Source organism: Malaya genurostris, chromosome 3 (genome assembly GCF_030247185.1).
Source record: "Malaya genurostris strain Urasoe2022 chromosome 3, Malgen_1.1, whole genome shotgun sequence".
NCBI lineage: Eukaryota > Metazoa > Arthropoda > Insecta > Diptera > Culicidae > Malaya > Malaya genurostris.
In genome coordinates, this window is record NC_080572.1 from 87080375 (window position 1) to 87107431 (window position 27057).

At 38.2% G+C, this 27057-nt stretch overlaps 1 protein-coding gene across 40 annotated transcripts in view; it reads right to left on the reverse strand.

Annotated features, from left to right (window-relative positions):
- The window catches only part of LOC131437101 (dystonin), a 531610-nt gene that overhangs the window by 257411 nt on the left and 247142 nt on the right, over positions 1-27057 (reverse strand). For all 40 annotated transcript variants that reach the window (XR_009230701.1, XM_058606235.1, XM_058606233.1 and 37 more), the window contains exon 3: positions 17428-17489. Coding sequence is in view for 39 of the 40 variants with exons in the window: in XM_058606235.1 (XP_058462218.1) it covers positions 17428-17489 (62 nt within the window). In the remaining variant the exon portion in view is untranslated. The remainder of the gene's footprint in view (positions 1-17427; positions 17490-27057) is intronic.

Genomic DNA, 27057 nt, shown 5'->3' on the forward strand with positions numbered 1-27057 from the left:
AGTTTCAGGAGTTTTCATAAACTATTTTCGATGCTTCCGAAATCGGAAATCGGGAACCAGTTGGTGAAAAGCGATCAAGCCATGTATGAGCTAATCGAGTGCATATTTCATACTTAATTTTCACTTATTACCCTATAACTCCGGAGCCGGAAATCGCTACGCTAATCTACACTGTGAAATTTGTTTATACGGACGGTTCTCTGTTGAATGGTCGTGCTTGTGCTGGTATCTACTGTCGTGAAATGACGCTAGAGCAGTCTCGTTCCCTTGATAGATACTGTATTGTGTTCCAAGCAGAAATCTACGCGATTCTGTGTGGAATACAATCGCGCTTCAGCTGAGAATCTGTGGTAAACGAGTTTATTTTTGTTCCGACAGTCAGGCAGCCTTAAAAGCACTCAGTTCGAATGATTCACCGTCGAATCTAGTGATCGCTTGTCGTACTCAAATTGAAGACCTCAGTATTTCAAATGCTGTTTATTTCTCATGGGTACCCGGCCATTCTTGTATTACTGGGAATGAATGGGCTGATGAGTTGGCTACAGTTAGTGCAATGAATGATTTAGTTGGTCCTGATCTAGCTTTACCACTTTCAACTAGTTCGATAAAGCACAAGAACTTGCACTCAGACAGAAACATTTTTACCAGACTTGAATCTAAAGACGTCAAGGTGTCTACTTCATTTTTCCAAGCATTATTGCAGTATTCTGGTCAGAGCTCTGTCTGGACATTGCAAACTCAATTATCACATGGCTACTATTCAACGTGCTGAGTATTATTCGTGTGATTTGTGTGAATGCGATATTCATAATCATATCATCTGATCATGTTTGTATCTGTCCCGCATTGACGCAATTACGTATCCGGGTTTTTGGTTCTTCATACATGGTTGAGTCTGTGTATGCGGAGCTAAAATTAAAGGATATTCTATCGTTTCTCACCCAATGTGGTAAGGAGCTATAGTCAGAAGTGTTCATCATTCTTTCTGGAGTGAATGAATCCTTTCTGTATTCACCTTAAATAGGTTTTTTAGCAGATTGTTTGGCATCCTTCATGGGGTGCCGAATTTACTTCTGCTCGTACATACATGTTTTTCCACCTCACCCACTTCACAATTCCCCTCCATGTTCCTTTTATATTTTCCTTCCCATCAGGAAATTGATGAAAAGCTACGGCGAGGCACAAAGCTCCAAATAACTAGGGGAACGTACCTCTTGCGCCAATTAGTTCTGATTCCAGATTATTAAAGGTTTCCTTTTTATTATACATTGAAATATGAGTAATACGAGTAAGGTATCATTTCACCACTAGGTGGATTAAGAAAAGTTTTTTTAACTCCCTTTTGAATGAGATTTGGAATCTCGTAAATGTAGGTTTTCAAATTCAATATGTTTTAAACTATTCTCAAACCACAATTGGACCGTTGTAAAAGGTTTTTTTTTATGAAAACCATTTACTCAAATAGCCTAAGCATTTACTTCGAGTGCAAGTCAAAAATTAACATGACCTCTCGCACGAAAAAAAAGATCAGTCAATTACGCTGATGTAGATACTTAGTTGAAATGAAACCTCAACCTTCATTTTAATTAGATATTCTACATCATCAGCTTCGTTCGGCGGCTTGAATTACTGGCCTGAGTACTAACGGCGGCATGTTCAACACCGAACACCAAGCAAAGCACCCTCCACGGTGCACGATATGACGCTGTACAGCATTGTCCAGTATCCCGCCATCGTCGTCGACCTTTCGCCATATTTTGTTTGCTAGAGTTATTATTCAAGCCTTTGTTTATGCAAATACTCTCCCCCCAATCCGGTTCGAAGGGGCTAGACGAATTCGAAAGACCCGAATCTAAACGAGTCGTTGCTCGTGTGTGTGTGCGTGGCGCCGCTTCAATAGCAAATGAAGTTTTTTTTAAACTTCTTCAGTACAAATAATATACCAAAATGTCTCTTAGGTGACACCACCATCTAAGCAGTAACAAAGTTAACGGACGGCAAGTCGCAACTTCGGTCATTGAACGAAGCAGATCGTGGACCACACGTTGCTGGTTCTGCTGCTTAGATATTAGATGGAATGTCGAGTGATGTTCTTCCGGCATTTACGATTTGATAATGAACTTACCAAGACCAAGTATTAGCAAACCGTCGAATTGTGCGTAGATTCCTGTTATCGTCTTTTGACAGAAGCTGCCAGTCGAGTTCCAAAGAATTTGCAAAACCATGGTTAACGAGTTTCGTAAACGAACAGGAAGACATCTCTGCTTGATAGATATCATTTTTTGGAACAGCCCGCAGCTGCGATGCGGGGAATGCTTCAACTTCAAGCTGCTTTTGGTTAACTTACTGTTTAGTTTTACCCATCTACAAAAAAGTAGCCTGTACTTGACACAAAAGAAAGTATGGGGTGTTTTTTTTATTCGAAGACTCTAATTTTACAGCAGATCTGAAATATATTCAAACCATTCTGACATATTTGTAAGGACTGAAACATATACACTTTGACGTTTACTTGAAAGGTGGGATATGTTTGACACAAATTTAAATCATTCTTGTTAAAATCAGTCATTTTACGAATTACGTTTTTATGAATTGTGCCGTAAACAGAAAGAAATAATGAAAGACGACATGTGAATCTATAGTAACATGGAATAGAAATGGGTTGCAAAACTTCAAAACAAAATTGAATTTTCAATAAATAGAACTGTATCTGTCAATCAACGCTAAGTTTTGCGATTGAATTTTATTGAAACGCACTGATTTGTAAAGTAACTTTATGTTCAGTTGCCTACTTCCAATATGTGCATGAAAATAGATGTAAATTCACAAAATATTTTTATCTGTGTAGGTTGATTTGCGTCACCTGTAACTTAATAATAAGTTGTTGCTGTATAACCCTACAAATGGATTTGAATCAATATGGCACTTATGTTATGTGCATTTTGCATGAAGAAAAATTACACGATTTCTTTTGTTTTGTGAGTGCACTAATTAAACTTACACTTTACGAAAATTCAAGCATTCCGTGTTTCTTGGGTGATGGCAGAATATTACATCTATAAATATGTAAACATAGTAGGCGCGTACCCAGAAAAAAAATTCGGGAGGTGTTTTCATTATCTGAGGGAGACCGGGCTAAATCGGCCAATTTTTAGAAATTGAAAACATCATTAAAACTGGGTTTTTACTCAAGTCATCTCTACCGCGTCATCTCCAAGCGCGTTTATAAAGTCAATCGATGAATCGAAATAATAGCAGGTTTATAAGATATTGAAGCTGTTCGCTTTAACCCCTAAAACCTTGAACCATATATTTATTTGTCTGTTACGATATCAATTACAGCTAAATTAGCTGTGATGTGGATTGAAATTGAACTGTAAATTTACGTGAGTTACTCCTTTTGTGTGCATCCATAGATAAGTCAATTCACATAATTTAGTGTGTGGTACTACTAGAAAATCTGTTTTCATCCTGTCTCATACCACTCATAGTCTCATGAAAATCACTGTGGTATTCTTCAAAAAATTTTCATTGACTCTTGGATGAAACAAGAAATGTTTGTTCGGGCGTAAATTACACACCAAGAAAAAAATCGTGTAAATGTCCGTCTTCGGAGACCGAGCACACGGTTTTTTATACAATTTTTACGCGACTTTTTTACGCAGGTTTCGAGAGTTACGCGTTTTTTTACGATTTTTACGCGGATTTTCGAAGTAACGCGGTTTTTTTAATGGGATTTTCGAAGTTACGCGGGTTTATTTACGCGAATTTTTACGGAAGGTTTTCTTGTTTTGTCTTAGAAATGTACCGATCCTCGGAGTGCGGTTCGGCACGTACCGGAAATAGGAATCAAAATCTCCCAAAAAGGAAGCTAACTCACTCTTCTACGAGATGGCTCAACAAATTTTCACAAACAAAAGGCCCAAAAAAAGGGTATTTCGGAACTACAGGGAGAAGTGTGTTAAAAATATAAAACCGTCATTTCGAACGATGTGGTAAAAATAGAAAAAATCTAATTTTGGTTTTGATTTACGCCCGAACAAACTTCCCTGTTCCTATTCAATTAGTAATTTTTCAAGAATGCTACAAACTTCGAAAAAACTCTGTGATTTTACATCCTATTAGATGCACATAAATGGTGCATCGCAGTTCACGCAAATTTTCGTGCAAGAACATTTAGTATTGTGTCTAAAATTCCATGAAATGAAATTCATTAAAATAGAAAAATATATAGTACTAACGACCACCGTGACTTGAACCGAGAATCATTAGGTCACAAAAAATATCCGTTAATTTGAGCCAGGTGCATTCAAATTCACACACCTAGAAAAAGTCGTGTAAATTTGTCTTCTGAGACCGACATACACGAGCGTCAAAAACGACTCATTTTCACATTAGAGCAAACACATATTTAATGCATTCTGACATATTTTCAAGTGATGAAGCATGTAAATGTACACGTCTGCTTTAAAAGTAGTGTATGTTCGACACATTCTTGTAAAATTCAGTCATTTCACAAATTACGTTCTTATGGTTTCAGTCATATGCGGATTTACGTTACCGGTGAATTTCATATTTTTTTGCTGTGCATACAGTCGCACCCGCTAGCCGAATGCACATTACTGTCGGTACCAGTAAAAATCATGTTGATCCAACATTAAGTCATAAAAAATGAAATTTCCCTTCATTTGACAAACTACACGGAACGACCGAAATTAGCTCTGCACCTAATTCGTATTACTGTTTTTGAATTAGTTGATTTTAACAACAAAATTTCCAAAATAACTATGAAATTAGTTAAAATTGAGAATTTACTATGCTGAAAAAAACTCTTATTTTTAGAGAATGTGTTTAGTTGGCGAATATCCTGGACACAAACCAGGAATATTTCAATCCAACACGAAATTCTTATTGACAACTAATTTTGTTATTAAAATCAAAAAATTGGTTTCTATTTATCTGTCACCATCATTGCTGAAGGACAGCACAAAGAAAACAAAAATGAAATTGGTTTTATTAACAAGTTTATTAGCCAAAAACTCATGAGAAGTGTCAAAGCAAAACAATCAATTGAAAAGCTAAAAAGGACAGTCTTGTTGAAACTGCTTGCAAATTGTTTTGATTTTTTTCGCATGTGTTACGACATATCTATATATAAATTTCTAAGCCTATATGTAAAAATGACGTAAACTCTTAGTGGAAAGTGTATTTATTCAGAATTTGTGCGCATTTCAAGCGATTGTGCGTAATGATGTTTTCACGCGGAACAGTGAGGTCAGTTTCGAATGTTGCACTCTAATTGTATATATCAAATGAAGTTTTTTGTATCTTTCAACCTTCCGGGCGACGGCATTCGTTGTACTACTTGTATTCGGGTTTGGTTTTCAGAGTGCTCAAAGTTTTCAGTGAGTGAGTCGATTTCGCGAAGTCGAATGAAGAAAACAGCGATTTAGAAGAAAAATTTTCAAAAAGAAGTTTATATTTCGTTTATGTCTTTTTCTCCTATACAACATTGTGTTTATACCTGCCAATATAGAAAAGACAACCGCGACTGAAATTTTTTTCGGTAGTAGTGTAGTAGTGGCTAGTAATCACTACGGTGTTAACGTTTTTTTCGGTGACAGTGCGCCATATAGCTGCAGATTGCAGAAGCCAAATCAAGCATATATGTTGGTTGAAAACAACGTTTTATTTCTTTAATTAAATTAAAAAATTGGTTGAATGAAGTGTGTCTTAGCTCAGAAATGACAGCACGTTGGTGAATTCAACTAAAAATAGCTATTTCAACAAATATTTTATTATTATTAAGGGAATGAGAATTAAAAAATCTAAATTAGCAAAAGTAAGATTTTTTTAGTTGTCTCAAACTCAAACTAAAATCAGAAAATCAACTATTTTTTTCGCCAAAATGCTGATTTCGGTCTTTCCGTGAATAACATCGTTTGAGAGAATAAGTCACCTGCAAAAATTCAATTTTTTTTTGTGTGTGAGAAAGGCATTATCACACCACTAAGTGCATTAAAACAGGGTTTTCAGTTTTCATTCGTATTCTCGTCAATCCGATCGTGTCTCTGAAATTTCGTAGGTAACTTATTTATCGTATTGACAATAGAAAAAATTTGCGCTGATGTATAAATTAGGATGAATATTAGAAAGGTCCCAAGTGCAAATGACAGTTTCTCTGTGATTACTTTCATTTTGAACTATTACGCTATCGTACACAGTTCGAAAAATTCTTGGGATTTTACATCTTATAAGATGCACATAAATGGAGCGTCATATTTCACACTTCTCAAGAATTCTATCTATATTCAAGAACATGTAAAATTGTGTGATTTGAAAATTACGTGGTTTGAAATCGAATAAAAACTGGGTAGCAACAGCGCGACTTGAACCGAGAAACATTAGATCACAAAGCACTTCAGTTGATTAACTGAGCCACAGAAACATATATCTGTTTAATGAATAATTGATACATATGAATCCAAACAGCGGCACTTGGTAGCCAAAAAAAATGTGTAAAATTCTGTAAGAATGAAATAGGGGTAGATGGGGTAAAACGCATCCCCTAAGGAAATGTAGCTATATTTTAATTATAGAGAATAACACGGAAGAGTTTCATGCATGACTATCTTTCGTAATCATTATCTCTGAAAATTACGTACCAATACTCGCTAAATGCATTGAAAAATACATGCCGAGCTTAGCAATAAGCAGTTCAATTTGAACTGCCCTGCACTGATGAGTCAAAGACGAAACGTAAAAATAATACATAAAATATCTTATTTTCCAGAACCCCTAAAAATTTTCTATTGAAATATATGCAGGCATGACGTCTGATCGTGAAAAACATGAAAAATATACAATTTAAATTACGCGAAGTGCGATTATCTGAACATAGAGGCAGGATGATCTTAAACAACGGGTAAACATCCATCAACCACGGGGCAATATGCACCCTGATAAAGCTCCTTCTCCTTATTTAAAGAAAGCTTTAGACTTTTCGTTGACGGTGCTTTGAACCCACCCCCCATAAGTTGCCGCGCCTGAACGCAAAATCAAAGTTCGTGTGACTAGATGTGTTGAGATGATTAGCACATCAACTGAAAGTGCGTTTACGATCTTACGTAAAAATCTGAGCATGAAAAAGGTCTTTTCCAAATAAGTGCCTCGTTCGCTCATAATCGAACAAAAGCAACAACGCATTAAAGAGCCAGAGAGCTGTTCGGCACTGTTTAGTCTCAATAAAATGGATTTCTTGCGTTGGTATGGAACAATGGACGAATCATGGATCCACCATTTTGCTTCGGAGTCATATCAGCATTCAAACAGGGAAAGTCTTCCAAAAACGCTACAGATAGCTGAAACAATCATGGCGTAAGTTTTTAGATGTTCAAGGTATAATTAACATCGACTACCTTGAACAGAAAATTAACATCAAAAATGATTATTACATTGAGTTATTGATTTGTTTGAAGTTCGAAATCGAAAAATAACGGTCTCATATGAAGGAAAAAAATCATCCTTAACCAAGACAATGCACCGTGCTTCAAGTCAATGAAAACAATGGACAAATTGATCGAATTAGACCCCGATCTGTTTCCTCACCCACCACAGTCTCAATAACCTAGCGTCCAGCGGATTTTAATAAGATACTCCGAGGAAAAATATTTGGCTCGAATGAAAGAGTCATCACCGCAACTGAAGCCTATTTTGAGGTCATGGACAAATCATTCTAAAAGTATGGCTTCGAAAAGTTAGAAAAGTGCTAGAACGATTGTAGTGCATTTGAAGGTGATCATGTTGAAAAAAAACTGTTTGCACAAGAAAGATTTTTTTTCAAGTTAGTTCCTAGATTTTTTGAACGATGTGTTAGCAACCTTCTCTACGACAGTATCAAACAGTACAGTTGTTTTCTTAAATGTGAACGCAGAATTCTTATGGAAACCATGAAAATATGTACACGAAACTATCGAGACCTGTTAGAGAAAATTAGATATGGTTCGTTGTTAATTGATGTTTCAATTTTTTGAAATGTATAGATTTATCTACTCGAACCGATGCGTACAAATATTTCCAAGCAGTATGCATAATTATATCGAAAATCAGTCAAAAAATGGTTGAGATGTAGATGTTTTAAACCTGACCACTGTTTGTAAGGTTTTTATTTCTGTATTTTGAAATTGCACCCCGTACCCCTTTTCTATAACAAAGACGTAGTCCTACGTCAAATGACTTTGAGTGACTTCTTTATGTGAAGATATAGAACAGAAAGGTGAGATATGACAAGGTTCATTTAAGCAAGCAGAAATCTTTTAGTAACTTAACTCTCACCTTCTACCTGTCATTTGTAACCGAAACCCGACCCGAACCCGAAGCCGACGGGTATTTGCCGGGTTCGGATACGGAAAGGATATGGATACATGACTACCCGAGTAAAGTCTAACATCAAAATTAGAACAAATTGATATTTGATTATGATAGCAACATCAGATTGAAATCTTAATATGATATCGACTCATCAAATTTTCAATTAATATCACATTGTGTTATCATTTTGCTGTTTAAAGGCAAAAGTTTTGTGAAACTCAAAAAATGAAAATATTAAAATCAACAACTTAGTGAATCCATTGAAATTGAGCAAATTTGAAATGGCAGCACAAAAATACAAAGTTAAGTTTTAGTGGAAGAATTATTCCTTCAATTCGTTGTTGCCTTTTACAAAAATGCTTTGACATCCTGCCGAGATCCTGCAGTTGACCGCAACCATTACCGCGAATAAACGATGTTTTTTCAACATTTTTTCAACTTTTACGCAAATAATGCTCTTTCTTTTTAACCACGAGAATATTGGTATCAAACCACACGTCTGTGAGGCATTAGATAAATTGGCGATCATCGGTACTACGTTTGTCTGAAGCAGGTCAATCTGAATAGTGGCTTTGGCATTCCCATCTCGTTGATCGTCTGCCCTAGAAGTAGCTTATTTCTGAATTTGATATGAGAAATATATTTGACGTCATCTATTTCCTTCTAGATACGTTAAGTATCCGATCCTGTAACAATTTTTGCGTTCAGTTTTAAATCAAATGTTTCGATATTTGTAATCATACGACGTTGCGAAGTTCATTCCAAAGTGCTTAGACCATTATTTCCAGTCGATCCAGAAATCGGGGACCTGGATGGCGAAAATAATCTACTTTGCAAACCCGTTCTGAAAATGTCCATAACTTTATATTCAACAATATGGAAAAATTAATTGTTTACGAAGTTCGAACATCGAATATGGAATGTCTCAGATTTCAGAACCTAGAGCTAATTCTTAATAATACTTTAGTGGCTTAGAGGAGCCACCAAGAAAATATATGTTTAATTTGTATATTCCTAAGTAGTCCACAAACTGTATCGAAGAACCTCTTCGAAACAATTCTTATTCCTAGTTACAAATGCTTAGAACTTCATATTCTCACTAACGCTAGATGCTATGAGAAGTATTTTTTTATTTTTTTTTTATTCAGATCTTGAAACTTTAGTACACTTTTCTAAAGAACCCAACTAAATCTTCATAATTTTGAGTCACAGGACTAATTCTGCATCAAATGATCGTAAATTATAAGTTTAAACAAGAGCTGAAGAAATTCTGGTTCTATCTGTGGTCAGAAGCGAGATAATCGTTCATTGTCCCAATTAGCCGAAAAAACAAATGATCTGGGATACCTTATTGCCGAATTCCTAATTCACGTTCCCTGTGTTGTAAAAGACTTCACTGTAAAAGGTTCGGTCTTCAGAGCCTCTAAATTCGTATTTCAAAGTGATTACATGTGCGAGTTATATGCGATCAAGTAGATAACTCAATTTGATGTTATAATGTTTGAATGCTACAGCTTTGGATATGAGAAGGACAAAGAGAACTTTTTTATACTGTACTCAAATAGCCACACTGCTATTCACGGTGGATGCGGGATGGAAGCGACACAACGAGTGTGCACTGACAGAAACTATCTGCATACAACTTTGTGAAACAACAATATAATCGAACATTTTCCATCTCCTGATAGCTAGCGCTTACAGTCCATAGCAATCGCCAAAAGTTCACATTCCAAATCACCTAAGTTCGAAACCGGATTCTCTCCGCGGTAGTGTGGAGATTGCATGAAATCTTTTTTCTTGCTTGCGACTAATATGGAGATTGCATAAAATCTTTTTTCTTGATTGCGAGTGATATCGCCTAAATGTATACTATCCCGGACCTTTTTTGGCTGTTCTATTTTTAGATTATGCTCGTGACGTGTCATTTCGAGAAAATCTACATCATATTAAGTTTTCAATGTGCCTTCACTGAGAGCAAAACTAGTTTCCAGTTTGATGTCACACAGCATTTTTTTGCTTTCAATTTTGATCTTTTAACCGTTAAAACGACCAAAATGATAGCAAATTAAGTAATCGATATACGCGAACAGCACAACATCAAATTGAGTTTTCTTTTTAATCTCACACTCTACTCGGGTACCTAGCAGGGGGCTGGCCAAATCCCTAGGACGAGAATGGTTTGCTTTTGTCAAAAGATGAAAACCTCGATTTTCGAATCAAAAAGTGCCAATTAGTTACGAAAGGAATCCAAACTTGACACCCGGCAATACAATATTCTGCCATGGTTTGAAGTTTTTCATACAACACATTAATATCTATAAAACGGCATAGTCATCTATTGTATATGATTGGCGTGTATTTGTACGTAAATTTAATCAACCGACTCGCAGCGGTTGGTCTTAGAATAGTAATTCTGCCGCTACATCGGGATCAGACAGCGCAGTTTCACTGTTCACGTTATCACTTTGATTCAACATCACTCACCTTCTGGTTGAATCTATTGAAACCGTCACGCCAGAAGGGTGGTAGTTGTACTGCTCGCGGTTTCAGCCGTCCACCCGATTATTGGGTAGAAGTGTGACGAATAGTTTGCCTCTGATGACCGCACAAGAAGTGATTTGACGTAAGATTTTTTTCCATGAAACTGCATAAAAGATCATTGCCATCAAGCGATTCGGTGGTTTGTGGCGAAAAGAGACGGAAGGGTCTGAAGCCAAAATGCAAAACAATAGCAATTCGCGATTGGTGTCGAACATCATCAGCACCATCCAAATCATCGTGAAATCGCGGAAATGATAGATGAGCAGCTGATTGTTGTGTGCATATGGCATCCGCATAGGAAACAAAGGTGTGTTCTTCGGAGGCTAATGAGCAATTTGTACAGCATCCGGAACGGTAGACCGCTAACGGAAAAAGATAGGCAGAGCGGATGCTTGACGTGATAGCGTTGTTGTCGGTTGAACGTTGTGTGCAGTTTTTGTGGAAGAAAGATAACTGCTGATGAATAATGCAGAGCCATTAAACGGGAAAAGTGACATGGCAACAAAAGTTTTCGCCAGAGAAGTGTTTCAACACTTCCTCCACGCCCTTCCCGTGCACTATTCCGAGACAATCATCGGAAGCCGAATTCTGGCACAGACCCTTGCGGTGACCTTAAATTAGCCGTCCACGTGAAATAATTGAATTATGTTTATTTTAATGTGTGACCAAGTCAACATCGCCCAAGTCAATTTCCATACTGGAAGCTTGTTTTATTCTTATATCTTCCTACTTAACCCGAGAAATATGGCAAGATCAAAAATCCTTGAAGGACTGCCCATTGTTGTCGTCGTCGTCGTCGTGTTTGGCGGGGCGCGTTGGCTACTTACGCGCGTCCTTTGCACAGTAACCCACTAAGGGAGATCGATTTATGGTCCGACCGAACCGGACACCCAGACTTGCTTGATGAATCACACCATCGGATCGGTGCAGATTCCATTAGAAAGAAAAGAGAAAAAACCGATCTGATACGTGATTCATCATTGGCGTAGTCCGAAACCGCCTCCGACTCCGTATGACCATAACGCGTCGGAGGGTCTTTCTTTGGAATGATGCGCGTTAAAAGCGACATCCGCAAGGTCACACTACCTCTCTGCTCTGCTCTATCTCTCTCCCTCTCTGCTGTGGAGACTTCAAAGAACTGACGCGCGTGAATTACCGGCGAGAAATCTGAACCATGTTTCGTTGTACATACATACCTAGTTTCTCGATTTGGTGAAATGAGTTTGCAACCAACCTCAACCGTCGAATAGTGCGTGTAGGTTTTTGCCTACACGCACGCATGTGAAACCTCGTAGCTGGACTGCGGCCTCCCATGAGCCGTTGGTGTGCGTCAACGGAGTGGTTATGCTGGCACTTGTTTTTCCACTGCATGCTATTGATCTGCATTTAAGGCATCATGTTTACCTTCCAGATTTCACAGCGTAGAGAGCGAGCAGTTATGTTGCGACAAACAAACGCAGCAGCAGCAGCAGCTGCTGCTGGATCATATTATGACAGAAACTTGTGAGCAAACAAACATTTATTGAAAATCATATCTAGCAGAATCTCCGAATTGTCGGGTGCCGTACAGTGGAACTTCCCGATCAATTATGCCTAATGGCAATCTTCTTCAAATTTTCTTCGGGCCCGCAGATGTCAGATGGCAGGTCGTAGATGGCAGCCGTAAATTATGCGCAAACTACCGATACGTTGCGGAAAAGTGAATGACCACGGAATTTAATCATTTCCAGCTGGGATGAACGGATTCGCAACGTACGTCGAAGAAACGAACCACATTTCCAAGAGTCCCGCACGGTCGGCCGTGAACATATTTTGCAGTGCCGCTAAAACACTACGGCATGGTGGAAGAAGCACCGTATGCCAGTGAAATATGTCAGTAATAAAGAGCAACGTGAATGTTGATTGGACTACTTAAAAAAAGTTTACAAGTATTTTCGGCTGTCATGGGCAAGAATATATCATTCACAAAATTGAGTTCATAATGTGGTCACCAATGGTGAGACAATGTTTTCTTCTTACCATTCAAACAGTCTCATTCTAACTAATTCTGATGTGGAACACATCTTTATTTTCTATATAGGGGTGCAAATCAGAAACTCAAGGAAAAATACACGTAGAAATGGTCAGGTTTTAAACACTTACAGCTCTGCATATTTTGTATCAATTATTAATATTATTTCATTATTTGATTGGAAATATTTCTAAGATTCGATTTGAATGTATCAAGCCACGTATTTTCAATTATAAATGATTGAAATTTTGATTAGTAGCGAGCAGTGTCCTATTTTGTCAGCTAAAAATCTCCGGCATATCGGATTTCCCTGCCATAGACGACGGTTTTGAAGGAATAAGTGATATATCAAAGGGAAAGCATCGCTCTGATTGGTCAATCGATGCAAAAACGAAGCTGTTGGAAGCACGCGAATCTATAAATAGAAGCGAAATTATAGCTAACGTTTCAGTCCTACGCGTAGCATGCTAGAGGTAGGTTGTTGCTAGACAGCAAGACAAAAAGTGCCATTTGAAGTTTTAATTGGTATGTATTTTACAGATTTTTCAGATAAATTTGTGACCAAGATTCTGTATATACAGATTACAGATTTTTGGCAAGAAATACAGATTTCTACAGATTTTTGACGTGGATTAAAAATTGAATAATGATCGAGTTAAAATATATTGAATAATGGTACCATTATCCTGTTTTTGTGTTGATTCTGAAAAGAAGATAAAATTTACATAAAAAGGAATATCACGGACACTAAACACAGATGTTCTATCTGCTAATCAAGATTTTTCTATGCTCACTTCATCTTGCAAGTAGTGTAGCGTAATTCCTCATACTTTCAAAATTTGGTTCTGATATGATGGGAAGATGATGGCCTCGATCATAACATAAGGTAATAAAAAGGAAGATTGCCAGTTGCACTATACCTCAAAAACGAAAGCAAAAAATAATCAGACTAAGTTCTCACTTTCAGATTAGATTTTAAAAGTTTTTCATCAAATTATCATTTCGAGAGACTCAAACTCAAATTTTACTTCCAACGTTTTTCCAACTACATAATAAAATTCCGAACTGTGTTCTAGACTTTTCATTCCGTTCTGCTTCGATTTCTTATCACTTCCATATACAGCTTTTTCTATACAGGTTTTTAATCTCCTGGTACAGATTTACAGATTTTTCTTCTAAAAATGACAGACTTAAATGTGGCAACCCTGATGCTCTGATTTTGTGTCATGCAAGCTCGGATGAAATTCCATGTTACGTCGTTTCGCCTGAGAATTTGACAACTACCCAGGATAAATTTTGAGTGCTTAAGATTGATTTCAAATTTATATAAGAAGAACTCGATTGATAATGAGAAAAAGTTTATCGCTTCAACCGAAATCGCAGAATGGTACAGAAACTTAACGCTATAAAAATGACTGCTTGCATACAAAACTTGAACACAAGCTTGGCGAAGAGAAGCTCAAAATCGTATCGCAAGTATGTACAAAGATATAATTGCATACATTTGGGATATTGGTGTAATTTCATCGGCTATAAAACAAACACAAATCAAGACAAACAATGTTCGGTGTTGGTTCCTAATCAAGACCAATCTAAGCAGACTCTCGTGCAATTGCGGATTCAAAAGTGTGACGATTTATTGAACTGTTTGAATGTAGATCATTAGAAATTTTGGTTGCCTTTTTCCACATCAATGGCTCGAACAACCCCATGGGACTGATCCTTGTAGATTGATTCAGTTAGTTCAGCGTTTACGTCGCATATCTGAAAACATTCTCCAAACCAAAAATATCAGCTATAATATATACGATTATATCTTCGGAACCGAAAGTAAAGCAATCTGCCAAACTTGCTCAATGATCCAATAGTAACTTTCAAACGAGCCTAGAATTGTTGAAACCGGATCAGCCAACTCTGAGAAAATGAGCGGAGGGAAAACCATAGCGTTGAAGACTCTCCCAGAAAGTATGGACGCAACCAAAAACCGCTGCCATTTCGCAATGGTTCAGAATCTGTCAATTTTTATGGCTGCGTCCTGTAGTTTATACTCTTCTCTAACCACTTGTGCAGTTGTTTATTCGTTTTCATTAGTTTATTTCGAAATGCGTGGACTTTCAGCAGAACAGCGTCCAAAAATTGTGTACAAATGCTGCACAGAACGCGGACTGTCACTGAGAAAGATAGCAAAAATGGAAGGAGTAAGTGAAAAAGCCGTGCGAAATGTAATCAGGAAGTTCGGTGAGGATAACACCTTTGAGGATAAACCGAAAACGGGTCGAAGAAAAGGTCCTGCTAACCCTCAGTTGGATAAACGTATGCTGAAAGCGTTCGAGCAAAAGAAGGAGGTTTCAGTTCGGGATGTGGCCAACAAAGTGGGCACTTCGAAGTCAAATGTTCTTCGTGCTAAAAAACGTTTGAATCTTCGAACCTATAAGAAACAGAAACAACCAAAACGTAGCCCGAAACAAGAAGCATCGATCAGGCCGAGGGTACGAAAGCTGTACAATACGATTTTTGCTGGAAATTTAAACTGCATAATCATGGACGACGAAACCTACGTGAAACTCGATTACAAATCCTTGCCGGGACCACAATATTATACGGTGCGAGAAGGACAAGTGTTGAACCAGTCCGAGACATCGATTGAAGTCGAAAAATTTGGTAAGAAAGCTATGGTCTGGCAAGCAATTTGTAGCTGCGGTAAGATTTCGAAACCCTTCATCACCACTGCTTCAATGAACAGCGAGATATACATCAAGGAATGTTTACAAAAACGACTTCTACCCATGATTCGAAGCAACAAGGATCCTGTTGTCTTCTGACTAGATCTTGCTTCTTGCCACTACTCGAAATCAACGGTAGAATGGTACTTAGGTTCAACGTATGACAAAAAACTCATTTTTAAAGATCACATTGAAGGAATCCAGGCAAAGTGTAATAAATATATTAAATGTTTATATCCTCTTATAAACAGAAATTCTAAGCTCTGTCTAAAAAACAAATTGTTAATATATAAATACAATTTTCAGACCACCCATGCTTTATGCAGTACCAATTTGGTCAAGTTGTTGTACCACCAGGAAGAAAACGCTTCAAAGGATTCAGAATAAAACTCAAAATGATTTTGAAGCGTCCTCCCTGGTTTAGTGCAAATGAGTTACACAGACTCACAAATATAGAACCATTAGATGTAATGTCACATAATATTATAAGCAAATTCCGACAAAAATCGATGCAATATTCAATTGAATCGATTCGCTCTCTGTATTAGTTAGTAAGTTAGTATATAAGTTCCTTTTCCCCATTACACAAACAAGTAGGTTTAGAATTTTCCCTACACAAAAATCCAGCTTTGCGGAAGCAAATGATGTCTTCAAGGTAATAACCAAATCATGTATATAATAGGGCTGAAAAGTCACCACTTGTGGCTAAACACCCAATTTAAATCTTAATAATTTAATATTATCTCATAATCCAATAAATAGTTTTTAATAACATATTAATGCCACTAAATATTTAACACTTTTATAGTATCTGAGGTTTTTACGCACTTCAAACAAAGACGAAAGACGATAAGATTGTAGATTATCGATATTCGGAAGTGCGAGGAAAAGCGTGCAAATTTCATTTGTATTTACGTCATCGAGTCATGTTTCTGACATTACTCACCCGTCTGTTTTTTTTTAAACGAAAAATTTCTGACTTACAAATATTAGATGAATTCAATTGTAGGTTGTTTTCAAACAGTGAACGGATCCGAGAATCAGTTCAGAAATCTGCTACTTGATAAGGATAATAACTAAGGTGAATCTGTATCTTCACATTTACAAACCCGAACTCAGTCCCAGCAAGTGTCACATCACCAAGTAAGTTGTCCATCGAAACCCAATCTAGTGGATACAATCAATCCAAGTTGAGCTGAACTAAGTGGCACCTAATTCACAAACAATGGGAAACAATTAACTAGGGGAACGCTGAAAAACGATCGCAAAGAGGGGAACGAATCGCAGACACATGAAAAAAACAAACTACATAAATCATTTATCCTCATAAAATTAGATAATGTTGTGAAGATAAAAACGAAATACAGGAACAAAACATCAACAAAAAGTGGGACAGCTTGTCCGAAGGCAGTGGATAAACGCGATGATTCAAAGTCCAGCACATGTTCGCTTGCAACAGTATGGAACACTCCGGAACGAGTGAAGAAAGTTGAAGTTCGAGGTTATGTGCACGAGAGCGTTTAGGAAATGAAGTTGATCGTTTTTGTACGGTTAAACACATCAACGGTCGGTGGTTGAATCGAAAATATCGACGATGATGACGAGATGAGCCCATCTGTCGGTAGTGTAACGAGGACCACTTTGACTTGTACTGGAAAAACGTAATTTCCATGGTAGATACTCGTTGCTGGAGAGAGGGATTCCGGCAAACTATGCTTAGAACTGGTTATGTGTGGTGGTAGTATGTTATGCGCATAGGCGAAAGTAAAAATCGTGTCTTACCTTTTTCAAATGTTTGTTGACCCATTTCGTGAACGTTTTCTTCTGTATGGCATCTCGTTCGTCTGTTCGTGGTGCGCCAAGTAACCGTTATTGGAAGTAGAAGAAAAAAAAAGGAAGGAAGGAGAAAAAAAATCGATTAGTAATTTGATAATTTGACAAAATTTGGAGTTTGTTAATCAATCGGCATGCAAATCGGAGCGGCTTTTTTTCGGTTCACGATGTCTGTCTGGTCGCGTTCAAGGAGAAGACAGATCGGATTAGTAGACTAGCGGGCCTTTTAATAGCAGCTCCGAATGTAAACAAACAAAACCGAACAATTTTCCATTTTAATACAATTCGTTCAATAATTATCATGATGATTCGTCACGCAGCTATTGATTTACTGCACTGAGATACGCTTAAACGGGTTAAATCTACTCCCAGTCTAACCGCTGCTTCTAACCGGAACTAATTCCTTGGAACAGATTCGCATCAGATAATTACCCACTAATGTTTCCCCTGTGGCTCACCACTCGGTCACTTAACGGATAAAGTTTTAATGAACTACCCATCGCTAAGCAATTTCGCGACCGACAGACCGTTGATTGCCGGATCGCAGAAACATGAATGAAACCCTACAATCGACACCGAGACACACTTTCCAGGGTGGACTTACGATAGTCGGTCCGAGGTGAAAATTACATCAACCGGCACAGGCCGAGCTGCTATTCCGACCATTCATCCGTAAGTGTACAAGTCAACTCCCCGAAGAGCAAACTACTACCAGTCTAGTCCGGAGAGTAGAACCGGTTCGGTCACATGTTGAACACAATTGGCCGGAGTTTATAGCTCTGACCGAGCCGGTTGCTATCACCAGTGCCACCGATTGCCGACGCACTGTCACTCCTCGGTGCCAGACCCGGATTGTCTGTCTGGTTACAGTCGTCACCATTACCGCATGCCGCCAGTTTTTCTGGCGCTAAGATCTGTGGTTTGTGGGCTGAGGTTGACGGTGATGATGGACTGACAGGACCTGTTCGGCCCGGCAACTAGAGGAACTATCCAGGAATCAGTGGCCGGAGGTTAGGGACTACCGGTACCGGTTTGGTGGTATGCATGCAATTCTAACTGTCGCAACGGCTTTGATTAGGATTTGACAGCTGAATAAACCGCAGCTAAAGATTCAAGAAACAGGTGTTGATACGATATCTCACTGATCACTCACGTTGCTAGGCATATCATAAACTGCTTATAAAAAGATAATGATAATCATTTTTAGTGATGTCACTGTCCACTCAGATCGGCAATATCCGCATATTAAGATCCGAATTGTCCTTCCAGAAAATATCGGAAAAGAACCATATTGAACGGATGCAAAGCGAATCCGAAGACATTATACCGACAAAGTCATACGTACGCCAAAATTGTTGATCTGGCAAGAAATCTGCTTGGCTGAATAAAATTTGGCAAGAAATCAGATGTGGCCATAGGAAAACATCGATTTTTATCAAAACTGAACAATGAATGAATAAATTTGCAACAAATCTAAAACATAACTTATTCCTAATTTACCTAGTGGTGTGAAAATACCTTTCTCATGCCAGTAACACAGTCTCATTAAGCATTTTTTGCCTTTTTAATTAAGATAATTTCGATTATATCTTCGGAACCAGAAAGTAACCAATTTGATCTTCGAACTTGATCAACCATCCAATACTAGTCCCGAACGAGTCCAAAATTGTTGAAATCGGTTGATCCATATCCGAAAAAATTGATCGGTATCATCGGAATTGTGACAGCCATTTGAATCTCTAATCTTTTTGGATGAGGCAATAGTAGCTTCCAAACGAACCTAGGCTTGTTGAAATCGGGAACACAACACTGTAGATTTTGAACAGTAGCCTCTGGACTCTGAACTTTGGATTCTTTGGAGTTTGGACTCTAGATACTGTACTCTGAATCGTGAACTCTGAATTCTGAACGTTTCACTCTGGACTTTAGATAGTGGACTTTGGACCCACTACTCTGGACTCTCAATTCTGGATACTGGACTATGTACCCTGAACACTTAACTCAGGCCTGTAAACTTTGCACTAAAGACTTTGAACTTTTGACTCTGTCCTCTGGAAGCTATACACTGGACTCCGAGCTCTGGATTCTGTACTCTGGACTCTGGCTTCTAAGTACTAGGATTTTGTATTCTATATTCTGGCTTCTGGATTCTAGAATCCGTCTCTCTTTTATTTTGGACTTTAAACTTTAGATTCTGGTCTCTGAACTCTTTACTCTGAACTATTTACTCTAAATTCTGTAATCAATATTTAAGACACTGGGCTTTCGACTCCGGACTCTGTAATTTGGAGTCTAGATTTCGCCTCTGAACTCTAAACTCTAAGTTTTAAATTTTGAACTTTGGACTCAGAGTCTACAAACTATGAACTCTCAAGATTTTGAACTACGAACTCTGAGCTCTGGAGTTTGCGCTCTGAGCTGTACACTCTGGACCGTGGACTACTCTGAATTATGGGTTCTGGTTTCTGAACTCTACACTCCAAAAAAATTTGAATTTTACAGGTGACTTAATCCCTCATATGATGTAATTCATAAAGACCTAATTTGACAAATGACGGAAAATTTTATTTGTAATGACTTAATGTCAGATGAGCTTGAATTTTACAGGTAACTTAAGTTCTGCTAGCAGGTGCGACTGTATGAATTTAAATCCACCTTTTACCAACCAAGCAGATACATGCTTCTGTGGCTCAGTCGATTAACAGACGTGCTTGTGCAATGATTCTCGGTTCAAGTCGCGTCGGTTGCTATCAGTATTCTTTTTTATTTCAATGAAATTCATGTCACGCAGTTTTAGACACATTATTAAATGTTCTTCGACGTAAATTTGCGTGAGCTGCGACGCTCCATTTATGTGCATCTAATAAGATGTAAAATCACAGGGTTTTTTTTAAGTGTGTAGATTCTCTTAAAAGATCTCTGCACTCTAGATTTTGAGCTTTATACTCAGAATTCTGGATTCTTGACTTCAGATTCCGACTCTGCACTTCTGAGCACTTGACCTCTAGATTTTGAATACTGGGCTCTGCACTCCGAGCACTAAACTTTGAACACTGGGCTCTGGATTCTGGACTATAGGATTGGAACTTTGAATTCTGAGCTTTGGGTGATGAAGGGATTATTTCATCCGCGTTGGAATACGGTCATAGGCACGCTTTAATTAAATGACATATTTCATGATTTTTTAAGGGAATGTATTTTTTTTCGTGTCGGGGAAGGTGTTCGGTTGCCGGCATCCCACCGTAACTTTTGATAGAAAGCAGATAGCGTCATTTCGACAAATATCATGTGTGTTTGATAGCAGCACATTCTTTTTGTGCCGAATACCAAAGCAAACAGACGCTTGTACTTTTTTACTGCGCTCAAAACAAATTGTAATTGCGTGAAAATCAACACCAATGTTTTTTATGACGTTTTTGTTACAGTATCATAAATTGAAAAGCATCAATCGAAAAGGTAAGAAGGATTGAATATTTATGAGGTGAAATCGATCTATTTCGTGATTTAACACCAGATGCTATCACAATTTTCGCAATCAAAATTTTTTTTTTCGTCATTTTAAAAATGTCTACCGATTTCGGTTACCGGCACCCCAAGGTGTTCGATTACCGGCATCCCATTTTTTTTTCGACAAATCGTGAAAAATTGTCAGTGATATGCCGAGATGCAAAGTTTGCAAATTCGTCTGTAAATTATCAAATTTCTTAGGTAACATGTAAACCTTTTTTTCGTCTAAAGACTTTTTACAGACTTTTGAAAGTTATCATCATACAATGAAGACTTTGGTCCAAAAATCCTCCGAAAAGAATGAATTCGCAGTTTTTACTTATATTTTTCCATTTTTAGAGAAATTTCTTAGGGTGCCGGTAACCGAACACCATATTTGAAATGGCCAAAATTTATCACTTCACTAAATTGATAATAAAAAAATTGCAACCGATTGAATCAACTTAGTTTCTTATTCAGATGTTAGCTAGGGACTTTAGCTTTCCATTGATGTATATATGTCCGCAAAATGTGCAATTAGTCAGAAGTTATAAGCTTGAAAGTAAAGGGTGCCGGAAACCGAACACTCTCCCGTACAGGAAGACAGACATTTGTCACTAGGAGCCCTCGAGGCTTCGATCAAAAGTTGGGTTTCCCAGCAAATTCGATTACCTTTTTATCGAGTAAGACAAACCGTGCCTCACCTACCTGGGAGTGGAATGAAACTTTTTTTTTGGTTTAACTACAGAAGTTTTAACCTCAAGGTCATTCGCCTCTTCGTACCAGAAAAACTTTCTGAACCCTATTTCGTATGAAAATGTATTATTCAAATAAGTCATTACTTGAGAATTTCAGACACATCGTTGAGTAAATAAAAACAAAAAGAACACAAGTTTTTGTGGGAAAAACTATTTTTTTTCCTTGGAAGTAACCATCTTTTAATTTAGGATCAGGCATATTTCACCGAAAGCCATTTCGCCGAAAGTCGATTCGCCGAAAGTCATTTCGCCGAAAGCCGTTTCGCCGAATGGGCCACTTCACCGAATGTCATTTCGCCGAAAGGGTCATTTCGCCGATTCTTGCATTTGTCTTAATATTATAATTGGAATTGATTTGAATAAACACAAATGAGATTGATTCATGAACCTCAGAACGGAGTTTCTAAGGAAACTTATTGATGATTAGCCACTAAGCAATTGCATAGGTGTATCTACCAAGAAAATATATGTGATATTTTCTGTTTGCTAAGTGAAAGAATATCTAATGCGGCTTCGCCACATCGATTTGACAAAATTTAATGTAAATTAAAACGGATGCCTTTTTGTTAATCGACTTTCAATGTTTTTCAATGTAGGACGCAATCTGGGTAATATTTTTTTCCGAACTGCAGATTCTGTATTCTGTACTCTGGATTATAGAGTCGATTCTCGCGACTTTGTACTCTGGATTCTGAACTCTGGATAGTAAACTCTTCAATCTGATCTATGAACTTTTGACACTGTACTCTGGACTTTAAACTCTGTCCTCTATATTCTGGATTCCGGATTCTAGACTCAGGACTTTGAATTCTTCACTCTGGATTTTGAACCTTAGATTTTGTCCTGTGGATTTTGAACATTGGATTCTGTAGTCTATACTCTAGACTCAGGAATTCAACCTTTCTACTCTGGTCTGTGTGCTTTTAACTCTGGATTTCGCCTCTGGACTCTGGATTCTAAGCTTTTGTATTTAAACTACGGACGCTGGCCGCTGGACTCCCGACTCTAGACTTTGAACTCTGTACTCAAGATTTTTAACTATAGGCGCAGGCCTTCATACTCTAAACTCTTAGCTCTGGACTCTGAGCTCTGGACATCGGACTGGGCTCCAGTTTCTGAACTCTAGATGTTCTTGATCTCCCAACTTTGAGCTCTGGACTTTGAACTTTAGATTCTGTTCACTGGACTCTATACTCTAGACGCTCTTGAACTTTGGTTTCTAGCCACTGGACTTTGAACACAACACTGTAGATTTTGAACAATAGTCTCTGGATCCTGGACTTTGGATTCTTTGGAGTTTGGACTCTAGACACTGTACTCTGAATCGTGAACTCTGAACTTTGGTTTCTAGCCACTGGACTTTGAACACAACACTGTAGATTTTGAACAATAGTCTCTGGATCCTGGACTTTGAATTCTTTGGAGTTTGGACTCTAGACACTGTACTCTGAATCGTGAACTCTGAATTCTGAACTTTTGACTCTTGACTTTAGATAGTGGACTTTGGGCTCACTACTCTGGACTCTTTTTTCTCGATACCGGACTCTGTATCCTGAACACTGAACTCAGGACTGTAAACTTTGCACTCTAGACTTTGAATATTTGACTCTGTCCTCTGGAAGCTGGACTCCAAACTCTGGTTTCTGTACTCGGACTCTGGCTTCTAAGTACTAGGATTTTGTATTCTATATTCTGGCTTCTGGATTCTAGAATCCGTCTCTCTTTCACATTGGACTTTAAACTTTAGATTCTGTTCATTGGACTCTATACTTTGGACTTTGAACTCTGGATTCTGTAGTCTATACTCTAGACGCAGGACTTTGGACTTTGGACACTAGACTCTAAGCTCTAGAATTTGAATTACGGACTTCGGATTCTAGAGTTTGAACTCTGCGCTCTAGATTTTTAACTACAGACTCTGGTCTCAGAGTTTTGGACTTCGGACTCAGGATTCTGAACTTTAGACGCTCTTGATCTTTGCTTTCTAGCCACTGGACTTTGAACACAACACTGTAGATTTTGAACAATAGCCTCTGAACTCTGAACTTTGGATTCTTTGGAGTTTGAACTCTAGACACTGTACTCTGAATCCTGAACTTTTCACTCTGGACTTTAGATAGTGGACTTTGGTCTCACTACTCTGGACTCTCAATTCTCTATACTGGACTCTGTATCCTGAACACTGAACTCAGGACTGTAAACTTTCCTCTCTAGACTTTGAACTTTTGACTCTGTCCTCTGGAAGCTATACACTGGACTCCGAACTCTGGATTCTGTACTCTGGACTCTGGCTTCTAAGTACTAGGATTTTGTATTCTATATTCTGGCTTCTGGATTCTAGAATCCGTCTCGTCTTCAATTTTGACTTTAAACTTTAGATTCTGGTCTCTGAACTCTTTACTCTAGTCTCTTTACTCTGAATTCTGTAATCAATATTTAAGACACTGGGCTTTCGACTCCGAACTCTGCAATTTGAAGTCTAGATTTCGCCTCTGAACTCTAAACCCTAAGCGTTAAAATTTAAACTTTGGACTCAGAGTCTACAAACTATGAACTCTAAAGATTTTGAACTACGAACTCTGAGCTCTGGAGTTTGCGCTCTGAGCTGTACACTTTGGACCGTGGACTCTAGATTCTCGGCTCTGGACTCTTGATTTTGAACATTTGGTTCTGGATTCGGACTCCATTCTTTGGACTCTGGACATTGGTACTCTGAATTATGGGTTCTGGTTTCTGAGCTCTAGATTCTCTTGAAAGATCTCTGCACTCTAGATTTTGAGCTTTATACTCAGAATTCTGGACTCTTTACTTCATACTCCGACTCTGGACTTCTGAGCTCTTGAACTCTAGATTTTAAATACTGGGCTCTACGCTCTGTACTCTGGACTCCGAGCACTGAACTTTGAACACTGGGATCTGTATTCTGGACTATAGGATTGAAAATTTGAACTCTGAGCTTTGGGTGGTGAAGGGATTATATCATCCGCGTTGGAATACGGTCATTTCGCCGAAAGGGCCATTTCACCGAATGCCATTTCACCGAACGGGTGGTTTTACCAGATCGTTGTCCCAATATCGGACTCAAATTCACTAAGTTTAGCTAGAGTAGCTAGTAAAATTATTTGAACACTTTTACTTTTTTGTACTTTTTGATTCTACTATATTAATAAATAAAATTAAACACAAAACTATAACTGACCTTATACAACAGATACGTATTTCGGACTGTAATTTACATCCTTCAACTGTGTATCGGCTTTATGAGTTTATTGGTAGAATGCGTTAAGTATTCTCTATGTTTGTCAGTACTTTGTGTGTGTGGATCGTAACCTGCAAAGACAGGAAAACTTATTTCCATGGTCTCTGTTTAATAAAGGAGTTGAATTATTTTTGAAAATTTCTTAACTTTCGGCCTCTATCTAATTTCCATGGGTCGAAAATTTGTCTTAAGATTTTTATGTCATTGGTTATGAATTCATGGTTTTCGGAAAAGACATGCACTGTGTACTGAAATTGATTTCCAATGAAGAAAAATGAGAAATGTTAGTGGTCGCATTCGTTTTATTGACTCAAAATCGAACATCGAAAATACTAACAAGTTTTCAACTAACGAAATTCTTGACGAAAAAAAACCGACTAATGCCGCATCGTTTTTGTTCGTGTGCTGTCCGACTTCGCTGCCACTCGTAAGAACCTAACTGAGACAGAGAAACCTAGCTTTAAGCAGACCGGGTATACGAAGCAGTTACAGGTTTGCATGCAAGAGGCCGCTGCTTCCAACGTTTTAACTGGCACTTTCAAAAAATAAATCGCTTGGTTCGAACGTACTCATATTTAACCACTACACATTATCTAAAGATACTTTCGAGGGCACTTCGGGAGCATACGATTTTTATACGAAGAACTTAAAGATATGTTCCTTGTTCTTCATCAACTAGTGGATGAAACATCGGGCAGTGAAACAACTGTCCTTATTTGAGACCGCCAGAGTCAAATATCACATTACATAGCATTTATGGTTGTTTTATCATACTGAAAAATCAAGCGATATTTATGCTCTGTACGACCACTTGAAAAATGGTAATTTTGTTCTAATGAACATGAAGGTAGATTAAAAATTTATACATTTTTTTCTGGTAATTTTCGTGAAATGGAACGGTTTGAGTTAACTTATTAGCTGAGTACCATTCATATATTCATTTAAACTTAATACATGACTATACTAATTCTTTTCCTAATACATGCGCATATTTTTATCAACACTTAAGCAATCATAAAATGGGTAATATTTCACCATTAGACAACATGATGTCGATACAATTATGGTAATAGCACACAAAAGTAAAAGATAAATATACCAGCATTTCGATCACTGTTTTTCGTTGGTCGGTTGCTCGAATTGCTTGCCCAACACCCTCAACGTCGTCATCTATTGAAGTGAAATGTGCAAGAGAAAAAGGCTAAGAATAATTTGCATTTACCAATGACGGATCTCATTTGCTATTTTTTTTACTTCCGTCTTATGGCAGGTATGAATAAGGTCAAGGTGTGCTGGCTACCGACTACCTCGCGTGTCTATTAGAAGTAGTGTGTAATTTTATTGTCAACCTATGCTCTTTCGGTCCGAATAACTCAGGCAGTCAATCCCGGGGACTGTCTGTCTTTCAGTTTAATGGATTACACGAGGTTTTCGGATGGCCTTCTTTGCCGGAATAACCCACATTGAGAGTGGGTGTGTGTGCGTGTGTGCAGAAGACCGCTAAAATTCTTGGGCTCACAGATTTAAACTGCCTGATTGTTGCTTTGCGGATTATGCATAGCTAGTGCCGGCGTCTCACGAGGGAAGGCAAATCACATGTCTGTGATTTATTGCCAACTCCACCATCTGCGATAGCCTTGTCAAGCTTGAACATTTCGTTGCTCGCAGTATTCAGAATTAGCAACAGGATCATTCGGCAGGCGCAACGGATTTTTAACGCCCTTCAAGATAGTGAACCATGGTAAGGACAGAGCCATAATTCAACATCTCGGCTGCCATCCAGCCAGCCAGAGCACGGTAGAGTAAGAGAGGACTGATATCACACATTGCGAATCACGACCCGTGCTGAGAATCGAAATCAGAGCTGTAAATTCCGACCACATACTGACAATAATATCGCCTGAATGTTGCTTTCGGTGCGACACGGCAACGAACAGGCAGGCACTTGTTCCCGTCAATCGTTCGTATAATCAATCACCAAAAACTTACCTGTACCTACACGGATGGTGGAGACTCAACTCGGTCAGACCTGTCGCGCCTGTGTCCACACCGCACGAAACCGAACGCATCAATCAG